This window comes from Scyliorhinus torazame, chromosome 10 (genome assembly GCF_047496885.1).
Source record: "Scyliorhinus torazame isolate Kashiwa2021f chromosome 10, sScyTor2.1, whole genome shotgun sequence".
Classification (NCBI taxonomy): Eukaryota; Metazoa; Chordata; class Chondrichthyes; order Carcharhiniformes; family Scyliorhinidae; genus Scyliorhinus; species Scyliorhinus torazame.
In genome coordinates this window covers 123,303,263-123,324,473 of record NC_092716.1, presented here as the reverse complement: position 1 = coordinate 123,324,473, position 21,211 = coordinate 123,303,263, and the positions used below count along the sequence as shown (strand labels likewise).

The 21,211-nt window shown below is 48.7% G+C and overlaps 1 protein-coding gene across 2 annotated transcripts in view; it reads left to right on the top strand.

Moving 5' to 3' along the window:
* Positions 1-21,211, top strand: part of ccdc102a (coiled-coil domain containing 102A) — a 330,588-nt gene that overhangs the window by 125,027 nt on the left and 184,350 nt on the right. For both annotated transcript variants that reach the window (XM_072518688.1, XM_072518689.1), the window contains exon 4: positions 13,273-13,381. In XM_072518688.1, the coding sequence (XP_072374789.1) occupies positions 13,273-13,381 (109 nt within the window). The remainder of the gene's footprint in view (positions 1-13,272; positions 13,382-21,211) is intronic.

Below are 21,211 nucleotides of genomic sequence, written 5' to 3'. Positions count from 1 at the left end.
CTACCCGAGCGTAGCTGACCAGAGGGGGCTCCTCAGGCAGGGCGGGGACCAGTGCCGTTTCTCCACTGCCTGAGCGACTGGCAAGAATGGAACAAATATGTGGTCGTCGTGGGCGCTGCCTCTCGTGATTACCTTCAAATCAGGAGAGTAGCTATGATTGGTTGTCTGCCGACAAACTAGTTCCTCTGAACAGTTGTCTGTCGACAAACTTGTTCCATTAACTGCCAGTGGGCGTTAAGAGTGGTGGCGTGGGACCATGAAAACTTTTAAATTCACAAACAACATTTAACATGTACATTAAACGAACAAACATACTACAAACATGGTGCAGGTTCCATCAGAAAGGACACCATATCTCTCCATCGGTTCCTTATTACCATCATGTGGACACCTCATTGCTCAGTAGCCAACAGGGTCGCAAAGCGATTCGTTTGGTGGGAGTCAGACTATATGTCGTCATCTTCTCCCGGCTGCCATACTCTTGACTGGAGTAGTTTGGCTGAAGCTGCTTGGGGCGAATTGGGGTCCATCTCATCATTCCCGATAAGCCTGAACAAATTGTCTCGGTGCCAGAATCATGTGTCGAGGTTGGAGCTACTAGGTTTTAATCCGCAATCGTCGGGCGGTGGGTCTGGGTCAGGGGCTTTGATGTACGTGATTTTGAAGGGATCACTGGAATCATGCTCTGATTTGCTGGGAGTGGGGCCTGGTGCAGGGGTATAATCATAACGTGGTGTGCTGTGGCTGTCGCCATTGCTGTCGCTATCACTGTCGCTGCTGGTTGAAGGAAGGGAGAGGCGGAGTCGTGCCTCTGGGCGTGGAGTTGAAGATGTGTCTGAGGACGGGCTGGACTGGCTCTGGGAGGGTAGGAATACGTCATCTGTGGGCGGGGCGTGCTCGTCTGCTGGTGCGAGCGAGATGTGGTGTGCATGGTTGTTCTGCGAGCCATGAGCCTTAAGCTGGTTTATGTGGAACCATGCAGACTTGCCATTGGGATATGTGATCTTGTATACCGAGGGGCTGACTTTGTCTGAAATGGAGTACGGTCCAGAAAATTTGGGGGAAAGGAATGAACTGAGTTTGTATAGGGAAAGCATCGCTTGCTGCCCTACTACAAACTCGGTGGCGTGTACCTTTTTAGCGAAACAAGCTTTGCTTTGTTACCTCCTGGTCCCAAGTCGCACAGCTGCTGTGAGCTGGGCTGCCTTTATATTCTCAATAAGCTGCTGTACAGCATTTTCATGCGTGAGGACGGTGACTGCGGGGCTGGCCAAATCCAGTCCTAATAAATACTCTTTCATGGGGCGTCCGGTTATGAGGGTGTGGGGGGTGTGGACGTATATACTGTGTTTCATAGGAATATTAAAGCAAATGGGAGAACTGAATCCCAGGTGTTGTTCTGTTGCGCCATTTTCCTGAGAGTGGTTTTAGAGTTCTGTTCATCCTCTCTCCAGTGCCGCTTGACTGGGGGTGGTATGTGAAACTTCTGCCTAATTCCGCAAATTGTGAGGACATTCTTCATTACTCGCCCTGTAAAATGGGAGTCTTGATCGGACTCTATACTGCGTGGGAGGCCCCATCTTGTAAAGATGTACCGTGTTAGAATTTTAGCTGCTGTTTTGGCCGTATTCGTTCTGGATGGAAAAGCTTCCACCCATTTTGTGAAGGTGTCGATGACCACCAACACATACTTAAAACCATTTCTGCAGGGAGGTAGGGGTCCTCTATAGTCAATTTGCAAATTCGTCCAGGGGCCATTAATGGGGCGGGCGTGACTAAGCTGAGCCTTTCTTGCATATCTGTCCGGATTTTTCTGGGCACAGATCAAGCAATTTTTAATGTAATGGGTTACATCGGCTTTTAAATCAGGCCACCAGCAGAGAGGTCTGATGTGGGTTAGGGTGGGTTCAATGCCTTGGTGTCCATGATTGTCATGGAACTGACATAATCTGGTTCCTGTCCTGGCTGGGAACTACATAAATGCCGTCTTTCAAAATCACACAGTCATGTGTGGTTATTGCGTTCTTAAACATACTGTATGGGGCCGAGAAGGTTCCTTTTAAAACTTCCCTGAGCTTTTCATCTTCCTTTTGGGCTTTCGCTAGATCCTGAATGTTGGTCTGTGAGACTTGAACTGTGTGTACTGGGGTGCTCTCGGCAGGGGGGGGGGGGTGTTCCAAAAGTTACCATGTCTGGAACCTGCCCTCGCTAGGGCGTCTGCTTTAACTTTACCGGGAGGGGAAAGAACGGTGATGACTGTGAACCTTAATTATGCCATATTTCCTATCTTTAGCTGTCTCTAGGATATGTCGGAGTAATGGGGCTGAGGGTAGGGGCTTTCCGTCTGCGGAAACAAATCCTCTAGTTTCCCACAGGGGTAGGAATTCTGTTAAACTATTGGAGACATATAAACTGTCCGAATATATGTCGGCTGGGGTCGGAAACGAGTCGGGGTGATCTGCAATGTAAGCTATGGCTGCCAGTTCTGCTGCCTGCGAGCCTAGATGTCCTGGAAACTTTAATGAAATCTCTTCAAGGGCATGTCCCTGCGCGTCGCCTACATAAATACCGCAACCGATGATTCTCTCTCTGTTCAAAACTGTGGAGGAGCCATCCACATAATTTTCAGGGGTGCGCACTTGTCTGTGGGCTGGGGTCTGCTTTCCTGGGCCTGAATTATGGTTTGTAGTGATGATCTCACACTCGTGTGGGGTACCTGCATATTGCAAATTGTCGGCTAGGAAAGTGTGGGTCTTGGTGCTTTTAACTGCAATGTCCTGTCCCTGTGAAAGAAGGGTCCAAAAGGGTTCGGTCGGTGCTTGCTACTTCGATTGCGTCCGGGGAAAGTGGATCTGCGATGTGTAGTGCGGGCTGAGGGCTCTCTTTAAAGCATCCACGGCACCCGTGTGCTGTGGAAGCCATTCCCAAGGTGCCTGCTTCTTGAGAAGGTCAGATAGGGACGCTGCTTTAGTGGCGAAACCGTCGATACGGTTTCTGCAGTAGCCAACCAGTCCTAGAAATGACCGGAGGGCTGTTACGTTATGGGGAAGGGGCAATTTGACGATCGAGTCACTTCTCTTTTGCTCGATCTCGCATTTACCATGAGTGATTACTGTACCCAAGTAAATCACTTTTTACTGCAAAATCTGGGCCTTCTTTGGATTGACTTTATGTGCAATCTGTTTTAGGAGTCCTAGGAGTTTGGCGAGAAGCGAAATGTGCTCTCCCTTTGTGTCTGTCTCGAGTAGCAAGTCATCTCCATACTGGACCAGACAATCGGGTCGGGAAAATTTTGCTAGTCCATTTGCCAGCTGTCGGTGGAAAATTGAGGGGGTGTTGTGGAAGCCTTGTGGAAGGCACGTCGACGTGTATTGTCCCTGGAATGTAAAGGCGAATTTGTATTGGCACGCTTTATCCAATGGAATGGACCAAAAGCCGTTGCTAATGTCCAAAACCAAAATTTTTTTTGACTGTAGTCCCTATTTGAGCATGGTCTCGGGACTCGTGGCTACGGTGGGGGCTGCTACTGGGGTTACTTTGTTCAGTTCCTGGTTATCAATGGTCGGCGCCATGATCCATCGGGTTTCCTGACTGGCCAAATTGGTGTGTTGTTCGTGGAGGCTACTGATCAGAGTACGCCTCGATCAAGCAGACTCTCTATTACCATTGAGATCTTTCCCTCTGCTTCCTGGGGAAAACCGTACTGCTTTTGGGGTCTGGGGTGGGGACCTGTAATATTTACTGAACCACCGATCTTGCCACAGTCGTGCTTGTGCTGTGCAAATGCTGCTTTGTGTTGCTGTAGGACTTCCCTAACCTGTTTGTCCTGACTAATGGCTCGAGGGTCGAACCAGAAGTCTCCTACTGCGCTGATTCTGTTTGCATACTCTCCAACTGTGAGCGTGGCGGGGGCTCGTGCTGCCTTTGCCATTCTCCATACACATTTATTTACCGGATCAAATGAGAGGTTGTGGGAGCTCATAAAGTCGATTCCTAGGATGTGTTCAGCTGTCTGGGGTAGACTGACCAAAACTACGGGGTGTTTAGTCGTAATGTTCTCTGTTTGTATCGCGACAGGGGCTGTGATGTGTCCTTGTTGTAAATGACCTTTAAAGCCGCTAAGTGTGATGGTGTCTGTTGTGGGCCACGTGTCTCGTTGAAACATCGTGGAGTAATTGAGCGTGGTGCGGGTCCCTCCTGTGTCCCAAAGAAATTCTACGGGGTGTCCCCGGACTTTCCCTGCCACTACCGGTCTACCGGACTTGTCCCAAAGGGTGTCGCAGATCCAAGTTGGGGAGCCCGAACACCGTCAGTAGGTGCTGTTCATGTCTGGGTTCTCTGAACGGGCACTAACACTATGGATTGGCTTTGCCCTATTCTTATTTAGGGTGCCTGTCTGTTGGTTTCTCTGCTGCTTTTGGGGCGCGTTGCACTCTGGTGCATAGTGTCCTAATTGTCCACAATTGTAGCATTCCTGGGATTTAGGCTGCGATTGGCAGTTCCTGCCCTCATTTACCCATGCGGGGTTCTGGTGTGTCCTAACTGGATGCATGTCTGCCTGCTCTTCCTCTGGTTTTGCAAATGCGGTTTTGCCTTGGACGGATTGTTCCCAAGTGCAGGACAATTTTTTCAAAACCCATTTCTCGTTGTGGGCCTCGTCTGAGGGGTCGTAATTTGCGCAAGCTCTCTGTCCTGCCTCTGTCGCATGAGAGACTAGGATTCGATTCCATTTGGCCATATTAGCAAACGCTGTGGGGTGCTCTGTTTTCTTTTGCCGACACTTGTTTAGGCCTTCTATGGGGTCTCCTCTGTTATAGCCGGTTGCATCCAGGATCGCCGTGTGCATCTCTTGGAGTGTGCCTCCTCCTACATTCTGTGGGTCGGGAAGGGCTGCCACGACGGAAGGGTCGAGGCTTAAAACTGTGAGCTTCACTTGCTCCTTTTCGTCCAGGCCTTACATGGTAGCCTGCTGTTTAACTAGCGCAAAACTGGTGGGGGTCTGATGTGGGAAGGAACGGTGTAATTTTTCCACACTTGTCCTGTAATTGGGTCACGATTAACGGGATTGTATATAGGAAATCTGCGTTTCCTTCTGCTGTGACCCTGCGGTGTGTGGTTACAGGGTTCATGGGGGTGTGTTCTGCCTGTTCAGTCGGGGGTTGGGGTGTTTTCATTTTCTGGGGATTTTCTTGCGTACATGTCCCATGTGCGTATCTGTGGGCAGTTTCATTTAACTCCTGCCAATCGGGGCCGTTTTCCTTGTCTAACTGGGGTCCAAACGTACTTTGAAACCCATTCTGGACAGAAAACCGAGATTGCAATTCTGCAATTTGCTTCCGGCACTTTGCGTGATCGACCGAGCTCTGCCATTGTTCCGTCGTGGAAATGTGGAGCGCTCGTAGGGCTGCTTTTAAATCATTGCACTGTTTCTGCAATTGCTCTACCTGTTGCTCGGTTTCTTGTCTTACCAAGACCGCGCTTTGCGTGTCCTGGTAGGCCTTATCGTACTGGGTCTGAAAACTACTCAAATGGGCGAGACAAGACTGGTGTGCCCGCTTGGCATCATTCACCTCTCTGTCCCTCGCTGCTCATTGTTCTCTTAACTCCTTATTCTCCTTCTCAAATTCGCTCACATCTCCCTCACTATTTCTGTCTCTCTCCTCAATCTCTCTACGGAGAGTCCTAACGACCTCCTCTGTGCCTCGCAATTGTGCCAAGCAGGACACGATTGTCATCGGCTTGTGAGCTTTCCCCAAGCTCTTATGAATCTCTGACAGGTTCTCCCACCAAATATGTCCTATACTCCCGGGACCTGTTTCGTCATTGGCGCAGAATTCACTCCAAAGGGGCCATCCCTTCCCTTTGAGATATTTTCTGATCTCTTCTTCCCATATGGGACACTGTCCTACTCTACTGGTCGCTGCGACCTCAAATTATTGAGGGTTCATAAGACGCTCCATTGCCTTCATTGCCATTTTCTCTCTATCTCTGGGTTCTCTACTGAATTTGGAACAGGGGGCGATAAAGTGGTGATGTAAACACGGGTACAGCCTACACTATTTTCCGGCCTACAAAACTCCCGACAGTTTTACGCAACAAAATCTCTCGGGTTTACCTTATACCCCTGTTAGTACGCATTAACACACTTCCGAATCTCAGAGGTTTGATCAGAATCGTTCTCACACTTATGGTTTTTCTGTTTCCAATTGGATTCCAATTCAAATGAAATGAAAATCACTTATTGTCATAAGTAGGCTTCAAATGAAGCTACTGTGAAAAGCCCCTAGTCGCCACACTCCGGCGCCTGTTCGGGGAGGCTGTTACGGGAATCGAACCGTGCTGCTGGCCTGCCTGGGTCTGCTTTCAAAGCCAGCGATTTAGCCCTGTGCCAAACAGCCCCTTTTTGGGTTCTCTCGGAGTGACTAGGCCACTTCTAGGTCGAGTCATGTCAGAGGTCGCCAGTAAATGTTGCTCTCTTTGGTTGGCTCTGAATATGGCGGTCAATATGGTTGTCTTCCTTAATCCTAATTATGCTTGCTGCAGAGTCGCCAGGTATCTCTCAATACCGCCGCAAGGTTCAAACCGAATACTGATCAAAGACTCGATGCACCAGTTAGTTAGTTCAAAGTCAAGGCTTATTTATTTACACACACAGTTAAATCTACTCATGCACAAAAACTCTACAGACTAAACTATCACTACTGCTAAAGCCTATACTTAGCCTCGGGCGCCCACTCAGACAGAGGAACAATGGCCGTTGTTCGGATCTGAGGCTGCTGGGGTCGAAGTGGTAGAGGGGAAACAGCTAAGGTCGTCCGTCTGGTAGCGAGCGTTGACCTTGGACTTACTTGCTTCTGGTGCAGCTGGTGGACGGGTCTCTCCTCGGTGAGAGCCAAATCCAAGAGACCAATTCTCTCTTGGGGGCTTCTTATACCCAAAGGGGCTTCGCGCGCCTTTGGCCGGGCCTTGAACTTGGCCCCAATCAATTGGGCCGTTTCTTGATCATTCCTATTGATTTCATCCAATAGGTGGGTGCCCTGATGGCGTGTCCTAGGTTGCCGTTGGTCTGCTTTGTTTTGGTCTCCTCTGGCGCCGGGGTGTCTGCCTCAGTATCGGTTACTCAAATGTTACTCTTTTGTTCCGTGAGAACAGCTGGTGAGTGGTGAGTCAGTTTCTGCGGGAGCATTGCGGAAGGAGGTTGCTGGGAGGTAAGTCAACCTTTAAAAGCACTTGTCTTTGCAGGGGCAGGCCAGTCGATTTCGGCGTGAGAACAGCTGGTGAGTGGTGAGTCAGTTTCAGCGGGAGCATTGCGGAAGGAGGTTGCTGGGAGGTAAGTCAACCTTTAAAAGCACTTGTCTTTGCAGGGGCAGGCCAGTCGATTTCGGCGTGAGAACAGCTGGTGAGTGGTGAGTCAGTTTCAGCGGGAGCATTGCGGAAGGAGGTTGCTGGGAGGTAAGTCAACCTTTAAAAGCACTTGTCTTTGCAGGGGCAGGCCAGTCGATTTCGGCGGCGGGAGAACAGCTGGTGAGTCAGTTTCAGCGGGAGCATTGCGGAAGGAGGTTGCTGGGAGGTAAGTCAACCTTTAAAAGCACTTGTCTTTGCAGGGGCAGGACAGTCGATTTCGGCGGCGTGAGAACAGCTGGTGAGTGGTGAGTCAGTTTCAGCAGGAGCTGAGAATTTTTCTTTTTTTTTTTTAATTTTAAATTAGTTTTTTAGGCGGGAACAGGAAGTCGACCCGCGGACGTCTGGGAAGACCCTCCCCAATAAATTCTGGTGGAGAGGAAACCCGAGACACTACACGTGTAGTGTCTCCCACCCGCCCTCCCCCTCTAACCTAATAATAAAACCCATTGGTCTGAGGTAAGTACCATATTTTATTATATTATAATTATTTTTTATAAAAATTTAATTTAGTTGTTAGCCAGATCTTGGTAGAAAGTTAGAGGAATGGCAGGGAAGGGAGTGCAATGTTCCTCCTGCAGGATGTTTGAGGTGAGGGATGCAGCTAGTGTCCCTGCTGATTTTACCTGCAGGAAGTGCTGCCATCTCCAGCTCCTCCAAGACCGAGTTAGGGAACTGGAGCTGGAGTTGGAAGAACTTCGGATCATTCGGGAGGCAGAAGGGGTCATAGATAGCAGCTTCAGGGAATTAGTTACACCAAAGATTGGAGATAGGTGGGTAACTGTAAGAGGGATTGGGAAAAAAGAGTCAGTGCAGGGATCCCCTGCGGTCGTACCCCTGAGAAACAAGTATACCGCTTTGGATACTTGTGGGGGGGACGGCTTACCAGGGGTAAGCCATGGGGTACGGGCCTCTGGCACGGAGTCTGTCCCTGTTGCTCAGAAGGGAAGGGGGGAGAGGAGCAGAGCATTAGTAATTGGGGACTCTATAGTCAGGGGCACAGATAGGAGATTTTGTGGCAGCGTGAGAGACTCACGTTTGGTATGTTGCCTCCCAGGTGCAAGGGTACGTGATGTCTCGGATCGTGTTTTCCGGGTCCTTAGGGGGGAGGGGGAGCAGCCCCAAGTCGTGGTCCACATTGGCACCAACGACATAGGTAGGAAAGGGGACAAGGATGTCAGGCAGGCTTTCAGGGAGCTAGGATGGAAGCTCAGAACTAGAACAAACAGAGTTGTTATCTCTGGGTTGTTGCCCGTGCCACGTGATAGTGAGATGAGGAATAAGGAGAGAGAGCATTTAAACACGTGGCTACAGGGATGGTGCAGGCGGGAGGGATTCAGATTTTTGGATAACTGGGGCTCTTTCTGGGGAAGGTGGGACCTCTACAGACAGGATGGTCTACATCTGAACCTGAGGGGCACAAATATCCTGGGGGGGAGATTTGTTAGTGCTCTTTGGGGGGGTTTAAACTAATGCAGCAGGGGCATGGGAACCTGGATTGTAGTTTTAGGGTAAGGGAGAATGAGAGTATAGAGGTCAGGAGCACAGATTTGACGTCGCAGGAGGGGGCCAGTGTTCAGGTAGGTGGTTTGAAGTGTGTCTACTTCAATGCCAGGAGTATACAAAACAAGTTAGGGGAACTGGCAGCGTGGGTTGGTACCTGGGACTTCGATGTTGCGGCCATTTCGGAGACATGGATAGAGCAGGGACAGGAATGGATGTTGCAGGTTCCGGGGTTTAGGTGTTTTAGTAAGCTCAGAGAAGGAGGCAAAAGAGGGGGAGGTGTGGCGCTGCTAGTCAAGAGCAGTATTACGGTGGCGGAGAGGATGCTAGATGGGGACTCTTCTGCCGAGGTAGTATGGGCTGAAGTTAGAAACAGGAAAGGAGAGGTCACCCTGTTGGGAGTTTTTTATAGGCCTCCTAATAGTTCTAGGGATGTAGAGGAAAGGATGGCGAAGATGATTCTGGATATGAGCGAAAGTAACAGGGTAATTATTATGGGAGATTTTAACTTTCCAAATATTGACTGGAAAAGATATAGTTCGAGTACAATAGATGGGTCGTTTTTTGTACAGGGTGTGCAGGAGGGTTTCCTGAAACAATATGTTGACAGGCCAACAAGAGGCGAGGCCACGTTGGATTTGGTTTTGGGTAATGAACCAGGCCAGGTGTTGGATTTGGAGGTAGGAGAGCACTTTGGGGACAGTGACCACAATTCGGTGACGTTTACGTTAATGATGGAAAGGGATAAGTATACACCGCAGGGCAAGAGTTATAGCTGGGGGAAGGGCAATTATGATGCCATTAGACGCGACTTGGGGGGGATAAGGTGGAGAAGTAGGCTGCAAGTGTTGGGCACACTGGATAAGTGGGGCTTGTTCAAGGATCAGCTACTGCGTGTTCTTGATAAGTATGTACCGGTCAGACAGGGAGGAAGGCGTCGAGCGAGGGAACCGTGGTTTACCAAGGAAGTGGAATCTCTTGTTAAGAGGAAGAAGGAGGCCTATGTGAAGATGAAGTGTGAAGTTTCGGTTGGGGCGATGGATAGTTACAAGGTAGCGAGGAAGGATCTAAAGAGAGAGCTAAGACGAGCAAGGAGGGGACATGAGAAGTATTTGGCAGGAAGGATCAAGGAAAACCCAAGAGCTTTCTATAGGTATGTCAGGAATAAGCGAATGACTAGGGAAAGAGTAGGACCAGTCAAGGACAGGGATGGGAAATTGTGTGTGGAGTCTGAAGAGATAGGCGAGATACTAAATGAATATTTTTCGTCAGTACTCACTCAGGAAAAAGATAATGTTGTGGAGGAGAATGCTGAGCCCCAGGCTAATAGAATAGATGGCATTGAGGTACGTAGGGAAGAGGTGTTGGCAATTCTGGACAGGCTGAAAATAGATAAGTCCCCGGGACCTGATGGGATTTATCCTAGGATTCTCTGGGAGGCAAGGGAAGAGATTGCTGGACCTTTGGCTTTGATTTTTATGTCATCATTGGCTACAGGAATAGTGCCAGAGGACTGGAGGACAGCAAATGTGGTCCCTTTGTTCAAAAAGGGGAGCAGAGACAACCCCGGCAACTATAGGCCGGTGAGCCTCACGTCTGTAGTGGGTAAAGTCTTGGAGGGGATTATAAGAGACAAGATTTATAATCATCTAGATAGGAATAATATGATCAGGGATAGTCAGCATGGCTTTGTGAAGGGTAGGTCATGCCTCACAAACCTTATTGAGTTCTTTGAGAAGGTGACTGAACAGGTAGACGAGGGTAGAGCAGTTGATGTGGTGTATATGGATTTCAGCAAAGCGTTTGATAAGGTTCCCCACGGTAGGCTATTGCAAAAAATACGGAGGCTGGGGATTGAGGGTGATTTAGAGATGTGGATCAGAAATTGGCTAGCTGAAAGAAGACAGAGGGTGGTGGTTGATGGGAAATGTTCAGAATGGAGTACAGTCACAAGTGGAGTACCACAAGGATCTGTTCTGGGGCCGTTGCTGTTTGTCATTTTTATCAATGACCTCGAGGAGGGCGTAGAAGGGTGGGTGAGTAAATTTGCAGACGATACTAAAGTCGGTGGTGTTGTCGATAGTGTGGAAGGATGCAGCAGATTACAGAGGGATATAGATAAGCTGCAGAGCTGGACCGAGAGGTGGCAAATGGAGTTTAATGTAGAGAAGTGTGAGGTGATTCACTTTGGAAGGAATAACAGGAATGCGGAATATTTGGCTAATGGTAAAGTTCTTGAAAGTGTGGATGAGCAGAGGGATCTAGGTGTCCATGTACATAGATCCCTGAAAGTTGCCACCCAGGTTGATAGGGTTGTGAAGAAGGCCTATGGAGTGTTGGCCTTTATTGGTAGAGGGATTGAGTTCCGGAGTCGGGAGGTCATGTTGCAGCTGTACAGAACTCTGGTACGGCCGCATTTGGAGTATTGCGTACAGTTCTGGTCACCGCATTATAGGAAGGACGTGGAGGCTTTGGAGCGGGTGCAGAGGAGATTTACCAGGATGTTGCCTGGTATGGAGGGAAAATCTTATGAGGAAAGGCTGATGGACTTGAGGTTGTTTTCGTTGGAGAGAAGAAGGTTAAGAGGAGACTTAATAGAGGCATACAAAATGATCAGGGGGTTGGATAGGGTGGACAGTGAGAGCCTTCTCCCGCGGATGGATATGGCTGGCACGAGGGGACATCCCAGATGGCTACATTACCCCACACCCAGTTTTTGGGGAGTGATTACCCCCACACTGACGTCTGGGGAGTGATTACCCCGCACTGACTTCTGGGGAATGATTACCCCGCACTGACCTCTGGGTAGTGATTACCCCGCACTGACTTCTGGGTAGTGATTACCCCGCACTGACCTCTGGGGTGTGATTACCCCGCACTGACTTCTGGGGAGTAATTACCCCGCACTGACGTCTGGGAAGTGATTACCCCGCACTGACTTCTGGGGAGTGATTACCCCGCACTGACCTCTGGGGTGTGATTACCCCACACTGACTTCTGTGGAGTACTTACCCCGCACTGACGACTGGGAAGTGATTACCCCGCACTGACGTCTGGGGAGTGATTACCCCGCACTGACTTCTGGGGAGTGATTACCCCACACTGACGTCTGGGGAGTGATTACCCCGCACTGACCTCTGGGGAGTGATTACCCCACACTGACCTCTGGGGAGTGATTACCCCGCACTGACGTCTGGGGAGTGATTACCCCGCACTGACGTCTGGGGAGTGATTACCCCGCACTGACCTCTGGGGAGTGATTACCCCACACTGACCTCTGGGGAGTGATTACCCCGCACTGACGTCTGGGGAGTGATTACCCCGCACTGACGTCTGGGGAGTGATTATCCCGCACTGACCACTGGGGAGTGATTACCCCACACTGACCTCTGGGGAGTGATTACCCCGCACTGACGTCTGGGGAGTGATTACCCCGCACTGACGTCTGGGGAGTGATTACCCCGCACTGACTTCTGGGGAGTAATTACCCCGCACTGACCTCTGGGGTGTGATTACCCCGCACTGACGTCTGGGGAGTGATTACCCCGCATGACGTCTGGGGAGTGATTACCCCGCACTGACGTCTGGGGAGTGATTACCTCGCACTGACGTCTGGGGAGTGATTACCCGGCACTGACGTCTGGGGAGTGATTACCCCGCACTGACGTCTGGGGAGTGATTACCCCGCACTGACTCCTGGGGTGTGATTACCCCGCACTGACCTCTGGGGAGTGATTACCCCGCACTGACCTCTGGGGAGTGATTACCCCGCACTGACGTCTGGGGAGCGATTACCCCGCACTGACGTCTGGGGTGTGATTACCCCGCACTGACGTCTGGGGAGTGATTACCCCGCATTGACCTCTGGGGAGTGATTACCCTGCACTGACGTCTGGGGAGTGATTACCCCGCACTGACCTCTGGGGAGTGATTACCCCGCACTGACGTCTGGGGTGTGATTACCCCGCATTGACCTCTGGGGAATGATTACCCCGCACTGACGTCTGGGGAGTGATTACCCCGCACTGACGTCTGGGGAGTGATTACCCCGCACTGACGTCTGGGGAGTGATTACCCCGCACTGACGTCTGGGGTGTGATTACCCCGCATTGACCTCTGGGGAGTGATTACCCCGCACTGACCTCTGGGGAGTGATTACCCCGCACTGACCTCTGTTTTGAAGTCAAAGTATTGTTATTCTGCAAATAGATATTGGTACATAGAACAAATTGTTGCTCTCTTTGAAATTTGATATTCTTGTATCTGTCGTGATGAGTGCAAGGTGAAAAGCTTGTCTCTCTTTTTCAAATAAATTGTCATTGATTGGTTTTCAATATTTTCCTTATGGCACTTTTTATATCTCTTCAGGGACAAGAGTGCACTCAGTAAACACATTGAGAAGCTGGAGGCTGATGTTACTCAATGGAAGATCAAGTATGAAGAGCTGACTAAATGCAAGCAGGAAGTGGTTAAACAGGTAAGATAAAGACCAAAAGGAGTTACCTTTTGATAAACGAATGATAGTCATTCATTTATATATAAAAATGTTCAAAATTTACAGGAGAATAAGGATAACATCTTTCAGAAATTAGCCTCACACTTTCAATTTGCAATCTAATGTTCGGATTTGCAACTTGATCGAGTTTGCATTCACTCCATTTCTGTGTTTGTACACAACAGTACCGGATAAATGGGTTTGATTCTAATGAAGGGTACAGGAAACATGAGTCGGAATAGCTTTCAACCCTGCAAAACCGTCTCTATTACTTACAGCTAGGAAGGCAGCCAGTTAGACACAACTGGGAATCTATTTCTCTGCCAATTAGTCACAACTGGGAATCTATCAGAGAGATGGGTGACCACCAGAAGGGGCAGGCAGTCAGTGCAGGAGTCCCCTGTGGTTGTCCCCCTCTCGAACAGGTATACCGCTTTGGATACTATTGGGGGGAATAGTCTATCAGGGGAAAACAGCAGCAGCCAGAGCAGTGGTATCACAGCTGGCTCTGATGTTCAGCAGGAAGGGTCAAAACGCAGAAGAGCAATAGTCATAGGGGACTCTATAGTCACGGGTACAGATAGGCGCTTCTGTGGACATGAAAGAGACTCCAGAATGGTATGTTGCCTCATTCGTGCCAGGGTCCAGGATGTCTCGGAACAGGTAGCGGGCATCCTGAAGGGGGAGGGCAAAGAGACAGAGGTTGTTGTACATATTGGTACTAATGACAGAGGCAGGAAGGGACATGAGGTCCTGCAGCAGGAGTTCAGGGAGCAAGGCAGAAAGTTAAAAGACAGGACCTTTGGGTTGTAATCTCGGGATTACTCGGTGCCAGTGAAGCTAGAAATAGGAAGATAGAGCAGCTAAACATGTGGCTAAACAGCTGGTGTAGGAGGGAGGGTTTCCGTTATCTGGACCACTGGGAGCTCTTCCGGGGCAGGCGTGACCTGCGTAAGAAGGACGGGTTGCACCTAAACTGGAGAGGCATAAATATTCTGGTTTGCTAGTGTCACATGGGAGGGTTTAAACTAGTATGGCAGGGGGGTGGGTACGGGAGCAATAGGTCAGAAGGTGAAAACATTGAGGGAGAACTAGGGAATAGGGCCAGTATGGCTCTGAGGCAGAGCAGACAGGGAGCTGTTGCTGAAAACAGCGGGTCTGGTGGCCTGAAGTGCATATGTTTTAAAGCAAGAAGTATTACGGGTAAGGCAGATGAACTTAGAGCTTGGATTAGTACTTGGAACTATGATGTTGTTGCCATTACAGAGACCTGGTTGAGGGAAGGACAGGATTGGCAGCTAAACGTACCAAGATTTAGATGTTTCAGGCGGGATAGAGGGGGATGTAAAAGGGGAGGCGGAGTTGCGCTACTGGTTAGGGAGAATATCACAGTTGTACTACGGGAGGGCACCTCAGATGGCAGCGAGGCAATATGGGTAGAGATCAGGAATAAGAAGGGTGCAGTCACAATGTTGGGGGTTTACTACAGGCCACCCAGCAGGAGATAGAGGAGCAGATAGGTAGACAGGTTTTGGAAAGGAGTAAAAGCAACAGGGTTGTTGTGATGGGAGACTTCAACTTCCCCAATATTCACTGGGACTCACTTAAGTGCTCGGGGCTTGGATGGGGCAGAGTTTGTAAGGAGCATCCAGGAGGGCTTCTTAAAACAATGTGTAGACAGTCCAACTAGGGAATGGGCTGTACTGGACTTGGTATTGGGGAATGAGCCCGGCCAGGTGGTAGAAGTTTCAGTAGGGGAGCATTTCGGGAACATAATTCAGTAAGTTTTAAAGTGCCGGTGCACAAGGATAAGAGTGGTCCTCGGGTGAATGTGCTAAATTGGGGAAAGGCTAATTATTACAATATTGGGCGGGAACTGAAGAACCTAGATTGGGGGCGGACGTTTGAGGGTAAATCAACATCTGACATGTGGGAGGCTTTCAAATGTCAGTTGAAAGGAATTCATTTGTTCTTGTGAGGAAGAAGGATAAATACGGCAAATTTCGGGAACCTTGGATAACGAGAGACATTGTAGGCCTCGTCAAAAACAAAAAGGAGGCATTTGGCAGGGTGTAGCCATCTGGGATGGCCACGTCCCGATTACAAAATGGACACTTTGCAAAGAATGCAGGGAAAACTGGACAAAACCGAGAAAGCAAGCAGGTGCAAGGTTTGTCTGTTGATTGGAGCTATAGCTCCCAGACAAGACCGAGACTGCAGAACCATCTACATACTAATGAGCCATCCCCGGGAACAAAAAAGCAACATTTAGGTAAAAAATGCTAAGACAGACACCCCGGCGCCAGAGACTAAAACAAAGCAGACCAACGGCCACCTAGGACACGCCCAGCAACCAGGGAACCCACCCCTCTATTGGAGGAAAATCGATAAGAACGATTGGGAAACGGCCCAATTAATTGGGGCCAAGTTCAAGGCCCGCCCAAAAGCGCGTGAAGCCCCTTTTGGGTATAAAAAGGATTCCCCAAGAGAGAATCACACTCTTGACCTTGGCTCTCAGCGAGGAGAGACTTGCCAAAGCTGCTCCAGACTAAGTAAGTTCCAAGTCAACGCACGCTACAAGATAGACGCTCTTAGTTGCTATCCTGTAACAGCTCAACCCAGCAGCCTCAGAACTGAGCAACGGCCATTGTTCCTCTGACTGAGTGGGCAGTAGTGATAGTTTAGTTTGTAGAGTTTTATGCATGAGTATATTTGACTGTGTGTGGAGATAAATGAGCATTGAGTTTGAACTTACTAACTGGTGTATCGAGTCTTTGATCAGTATTCGGTTTTGAACCTTGTGGAGGTATCGTAAGATACCTGGCGACTCTTGAGCAAACGTAATTAAACAGAGCCAAATTAAGAAACAACAGCAACGAGCAACAAGGGCTAGAAGGCTGGGAACAGACGAAGCCTGCGTGGAATATAAGGAAAGTAGGAAGGAACTTAAGCAAGGAGTCAGGAGGGCTAGAAGGGGTCACAAAAAGTCATTGGCAAATAGAGTTCAGGAAAATCCCAAGGCTTTTTACACGCACATAAAAAGCAAGAGGGTAGCCAGGGAAAGGGTTGGACCACTGAAGGACAGGTAAGGGAATCTATGTGTGGAGCAGAGTAAATTAATACTTTGCATCAGTATTCACCAAAGAGAAGGAATTGGTGGATGTTGAGTCTGGAAAAGGGTGTGTAGATAGCCTGGGTCACATTGAGATCCAAAAAGACGAGGTGTTGGGCGTCTTGAAACATATTAATACATAGAATTTACAGTGCAGAAGGAGGCCATTCAGCCCATCGAGTCTGCACCGGCTCTTGGAAAGAGCACCCTACCCAAGTCCACACCTCCACCCCATCACCCAGTAACCCCACCCAGCACTAAGGGCAATTTTGGACACTAAGGGCAATTTATCATGGCCAATTCACCTAACCTGCACATCTTTGGACTGTGGGAGGAAACCGGAGCACCCGGAGGAAACCCACGCAGACACGGGGAGAACGTGCAGACTCCGCACAGACAGTGACCCAGCGGGGAATCGAACCTGGGACCCTGGAGCTGTGAAGCAATTGTGCTAACCACCATGCTACCGTGCTGCCCCAAGGTAGATAAGTCCCCAGGGCGTGATGGGATCCACCCCAGAATACTGAAGGAGGCAAGAGAGGAAATTGCTGAGGCCTTGACGGAAATCTTTGAATCCTCACTGTCTTCAGGTGATGTCCTAGAGGACTGGAGAATAGCCAATGTTGTTCCTTTGTTTAAGAGGGGTAGCAAGGATAATGCAGGGAACTACAGGCCGGTGAGCCTTGGGTCAGGGTAGGGAAATTACTGGAGAGAATTCTTCGAGACAGGATCTACTCCCCTTTGGAAGCAAATGGACGTATTAGCGAGAGGTAGCACAGTTTTGTGAAGGGGAGGTCGTGTCTCACGAACTTGATGGAGTTTTTTAAAGAGGTAGAGCAGTGGATGTTGTCTCTATGGACTTCAGTAAGGCCTTTGACAAGGTCCCTCATGGCAGACTGGTACAGAAGGTGAAGTCACACGGGATCAGGGGTGAGCTGGCAAGATGGATACAGAACTGGTGAGGTCATAGAAAGCAGAGAGTAGAAATGGAAGAGTGCTTTTCTGATTGGATGGCTGTGACTAGTGGTGTTCCGCAGGGATCAGTGCTGGGACCTTTGCTGTTCATAGTATATATAAATGATTTGCAGAAAAATGTAAGTGGTCTGATTAGTAAGTTTGCAAGACGACACAAAGGTTGGTGGAATTGCGGATAGCGATGAGGAGGCAGCAGGAGTTAGATCGTTTGGAGACTTGGGCGGAGAGATGGCAGATGGAGTTTAATCCGGAGAAATGTGAGGAAATGCATTTTGGAAGGTCCAATGCAGGTAGGGAATATACAGTGAGTGGGAGAACACTCGAGTATTGACAGTCAAGAGATATAGGTGTACAGGTCCACAGGTCACTGAAAGGGGCAACACAGGTGGAGAAGGTAGTCAAGAAGGCATACGGCATGCTTGCCTTCATTGGCCGGGGCATTGAGTATAAGAATTGGCAAGTCATGTTGCAGCTGTATAGAACCTTAGTTAGGCCACACTTGGAGTCTAGTGTTCAATTCTGGTTGCCACACTACCAGAAGGATGTTAGTCACAACTGGTAATCTATCATCCTGCCAGTTAGTCACAACTGGGAATCTATCATCCTGCCAGTTAGTCACAACTGGGAATCTATCATCCTGCCAGTTTGTCACAACTGGGAATCTATCATGCTGCCAGTTAGTCACGACTGGGAATCTGTCATCCTGCCAGTTAGTCACAACTGGGAATCTATCTCTCTGCCAGTTAGTCACAACTGGGAATCTATCATCCTGCCAGTTAGTCACAACTGGGAATCTATCATCCTGCCAGTTAGTCACAACTGGGAATCTATCATCCTGCCAGTTAGTCACAACTGAAAATCTATCATAGAACATAGAACAATACAGCGCAGTACAGGCCCTTCGGCCCACGATGTTGCACCAAAACAAAAGCAATCTAACCTACACTAAGCCATTATCATCCATATGTTTGGGAATCTATCATCCTGCCAGTTAGTCACAACTGGGAATCTATCATCCTGCCAGTTAGTCACAACTGGGAATCTATCATCCTGCCAGTTAGTCACAACTGGGAATCTATCTTCCTCCAGTTTGTCACAACTGGGAATCTATCATCCTCCAGTTGGTCACAACTGGGTATCTATCATCCTGCCCGTTAGTCACAACTGGGAATCTATCATCTTGCCCGTTATTCACAACTGGGAATCTATCATCTTGCCAGTTAGTAACAACTGGGAATCTATCATCCTGCCAGTTAGTAACAACTGGGAATCTATCATACTGCCAGTTCGTCACAACTGGGAATCTATCACCCTGCCAGTTAGTCACAACTGGGAATCTATCATCCTGCCAGTTAGTAACAACTGGGAATCTATCATCCTGCCAGTTTGTCACAACTGGGAATCTATCATCCTGCCAGTTAGTCACAACTTGGAATCTATCATCCTGCCAGTTAGTTAAAAACAGAATCTATCATCCTGCCAGTTAGTCACAACTGGGAATCTATCATCCTGCCAGTTAGTCACAACTGGGAATCTATCATCCTGCCAGTTAGTCACAACTGGGAATCTATCATCCTGCCAGTTAGTCACAACTGGGAATCTATCATCCTGCCTGTTAGTCACAACTGGGAATTTATCACCTGCCAGTTAGTCACAACCGGGAACCTATCATCCTGCCAGTTAGTCACAACTGGGAATCTATCATCCTGCCAGTTAGTCACAACTGGGAATCTATCATCCTGCCAGTTAGTCACAACTGGGAATGTATCATCCTGCCAGTTAGTCACAACCGGGAATCTATCATCCTGCCAGTTAGTCACAACTGGGAATCTATCATCCTGCCAGTTAGTCACAACTGGGAATCTATCATCCTGCCAGTTAGTCACAACCGGGAACCTATCATCCTGCCAGTTAGTCACAACTGGGAATCTATCATCCTGCCAGTTAGTCACAACTGGGAATCTATCATCCTGCCAGTTAGTCACAACTGGGAATCTATCATCCTGCCAGTTAGTCACAACTGGGAATCTATCTCTCTGCCAGTTAGTCACAACTGGGAATCTATCATCCTGCCAGTTTGTCACAACTGGGAATCTATCATCCTGCCAGTTAGTCACAACTTGGAATCTATCATCCTGCCAGTTAGTTAAAAACGGAATCTATCATCCTGCCAGTTAGTCACAACTGGGAATCTATCATCCTGCCAGTTAGTCACAACTGGGAATCTATCATCCTGCCAGTTAGTCACAACTGGGAATCTATCATCCTGCCAGTTAGTCACAACTGGGAATTTATCATCCTGCCAGTTAGTCACAACGGGAACCTATCATCCTGCCAGTTAATCACAACTGGGAATCTATCACCCAGCCAGTTAGTCACAACCGGGAACCTATCATCCTGCCAGTTAGTCACAACTGGGAATCTATCATCCTGCCAGTTAGTCACAACTGGGAATCTATCATCCTGCCAGTTAGTCACAACCGGGAACCTATCATCCTGCCAGTTAGTCACAACTGGGAATCTATCATCCTGCCAGTTAGTCACAACTGGGAATCTATCATCCTGCCAGTTAGTCACAACTGGGAATCTGTCATCCTGCCAGTTAGTCACGACTGGGAATCTGTTATCCTGCCAGTTAGTCACAACTGGGAATCTGTCATCCTGCCAGTTAGTCACAACTGGGAATCTATCATCCTGCCAGTTAGTCACAACTGGGAATCTATCATCCTGCCAGTTAGTCACAACTGGGAACCTATCATCCTGCCAGTTAGTCACAACTTGGAATCTATCATCCTGCCAGTTAGTCACAACTGGGAACCTATCATCCTGCCAGTTAGTCACAACTAGGAATCAATCAAACGGCTGGTTATTCACAACTGGGAATCTATCATCCTGCCAGTTAGTCACAACTGGGAATCTATCATCCTGCCAGTTAGTCACAACTGGGAATCTATCATCATGTGAATTAGTCATAACTGGGAATCAATCTCTCTGCCAGCTCGTCACAACTGGGAACTATCAAACTGCCAGTTAGTCACAACTGGGAATCAATCAACCGGCTGGTTAGTCACAACTGGGAATCGAGGATCCTACCAATTAGTCACAACTGGGAAATTATCATCCTGCAAGTTAGTCACAACTGGGAATCTATCATCCTGTGAATTAGTCATAACTGGGAATCTATCATCTTGCCCATTAGTCACAACAGGGAATCTATCATCCTGCCTGTTAGTCACAACCGGGAATCTATCATCCTGCCCGTTAGTCACAACTGGGAATCTATCATCCTGTGAATTAGTCATAACAGGGAATCTATCATCCTTGTCGTTTGTCACAACCGGGAATCTATCATCCTGCCCGTTAGTCACAACTGGGAATCTATGATCCTGGCAGGTAATCACAACTGGGAATCTATCATCCTGCCCGTTAGTCACAACTGGGAATCTATCATCCTGTCCGTTAGTCACAACTGGGAATCTATCATCCTGCCCGTTAGTCACAACTTGGAATCCATCATCCTGGCAGGTAATCACAACTGGGAATCTATCATCCTGCCAGTTAGTCACAACTGGGAATCTATCATCCTGCCAGTTAGTCACAACTGGGATTTCTATCATCCTGCCAGTTAGTCACAACTGGGAATCTATCATCCTGCCAGTTAGTCACAACTGGGATTTCTATCATCCTGCCAGTTAGTCACAACTGGGAATCTATCATCCTGCCAG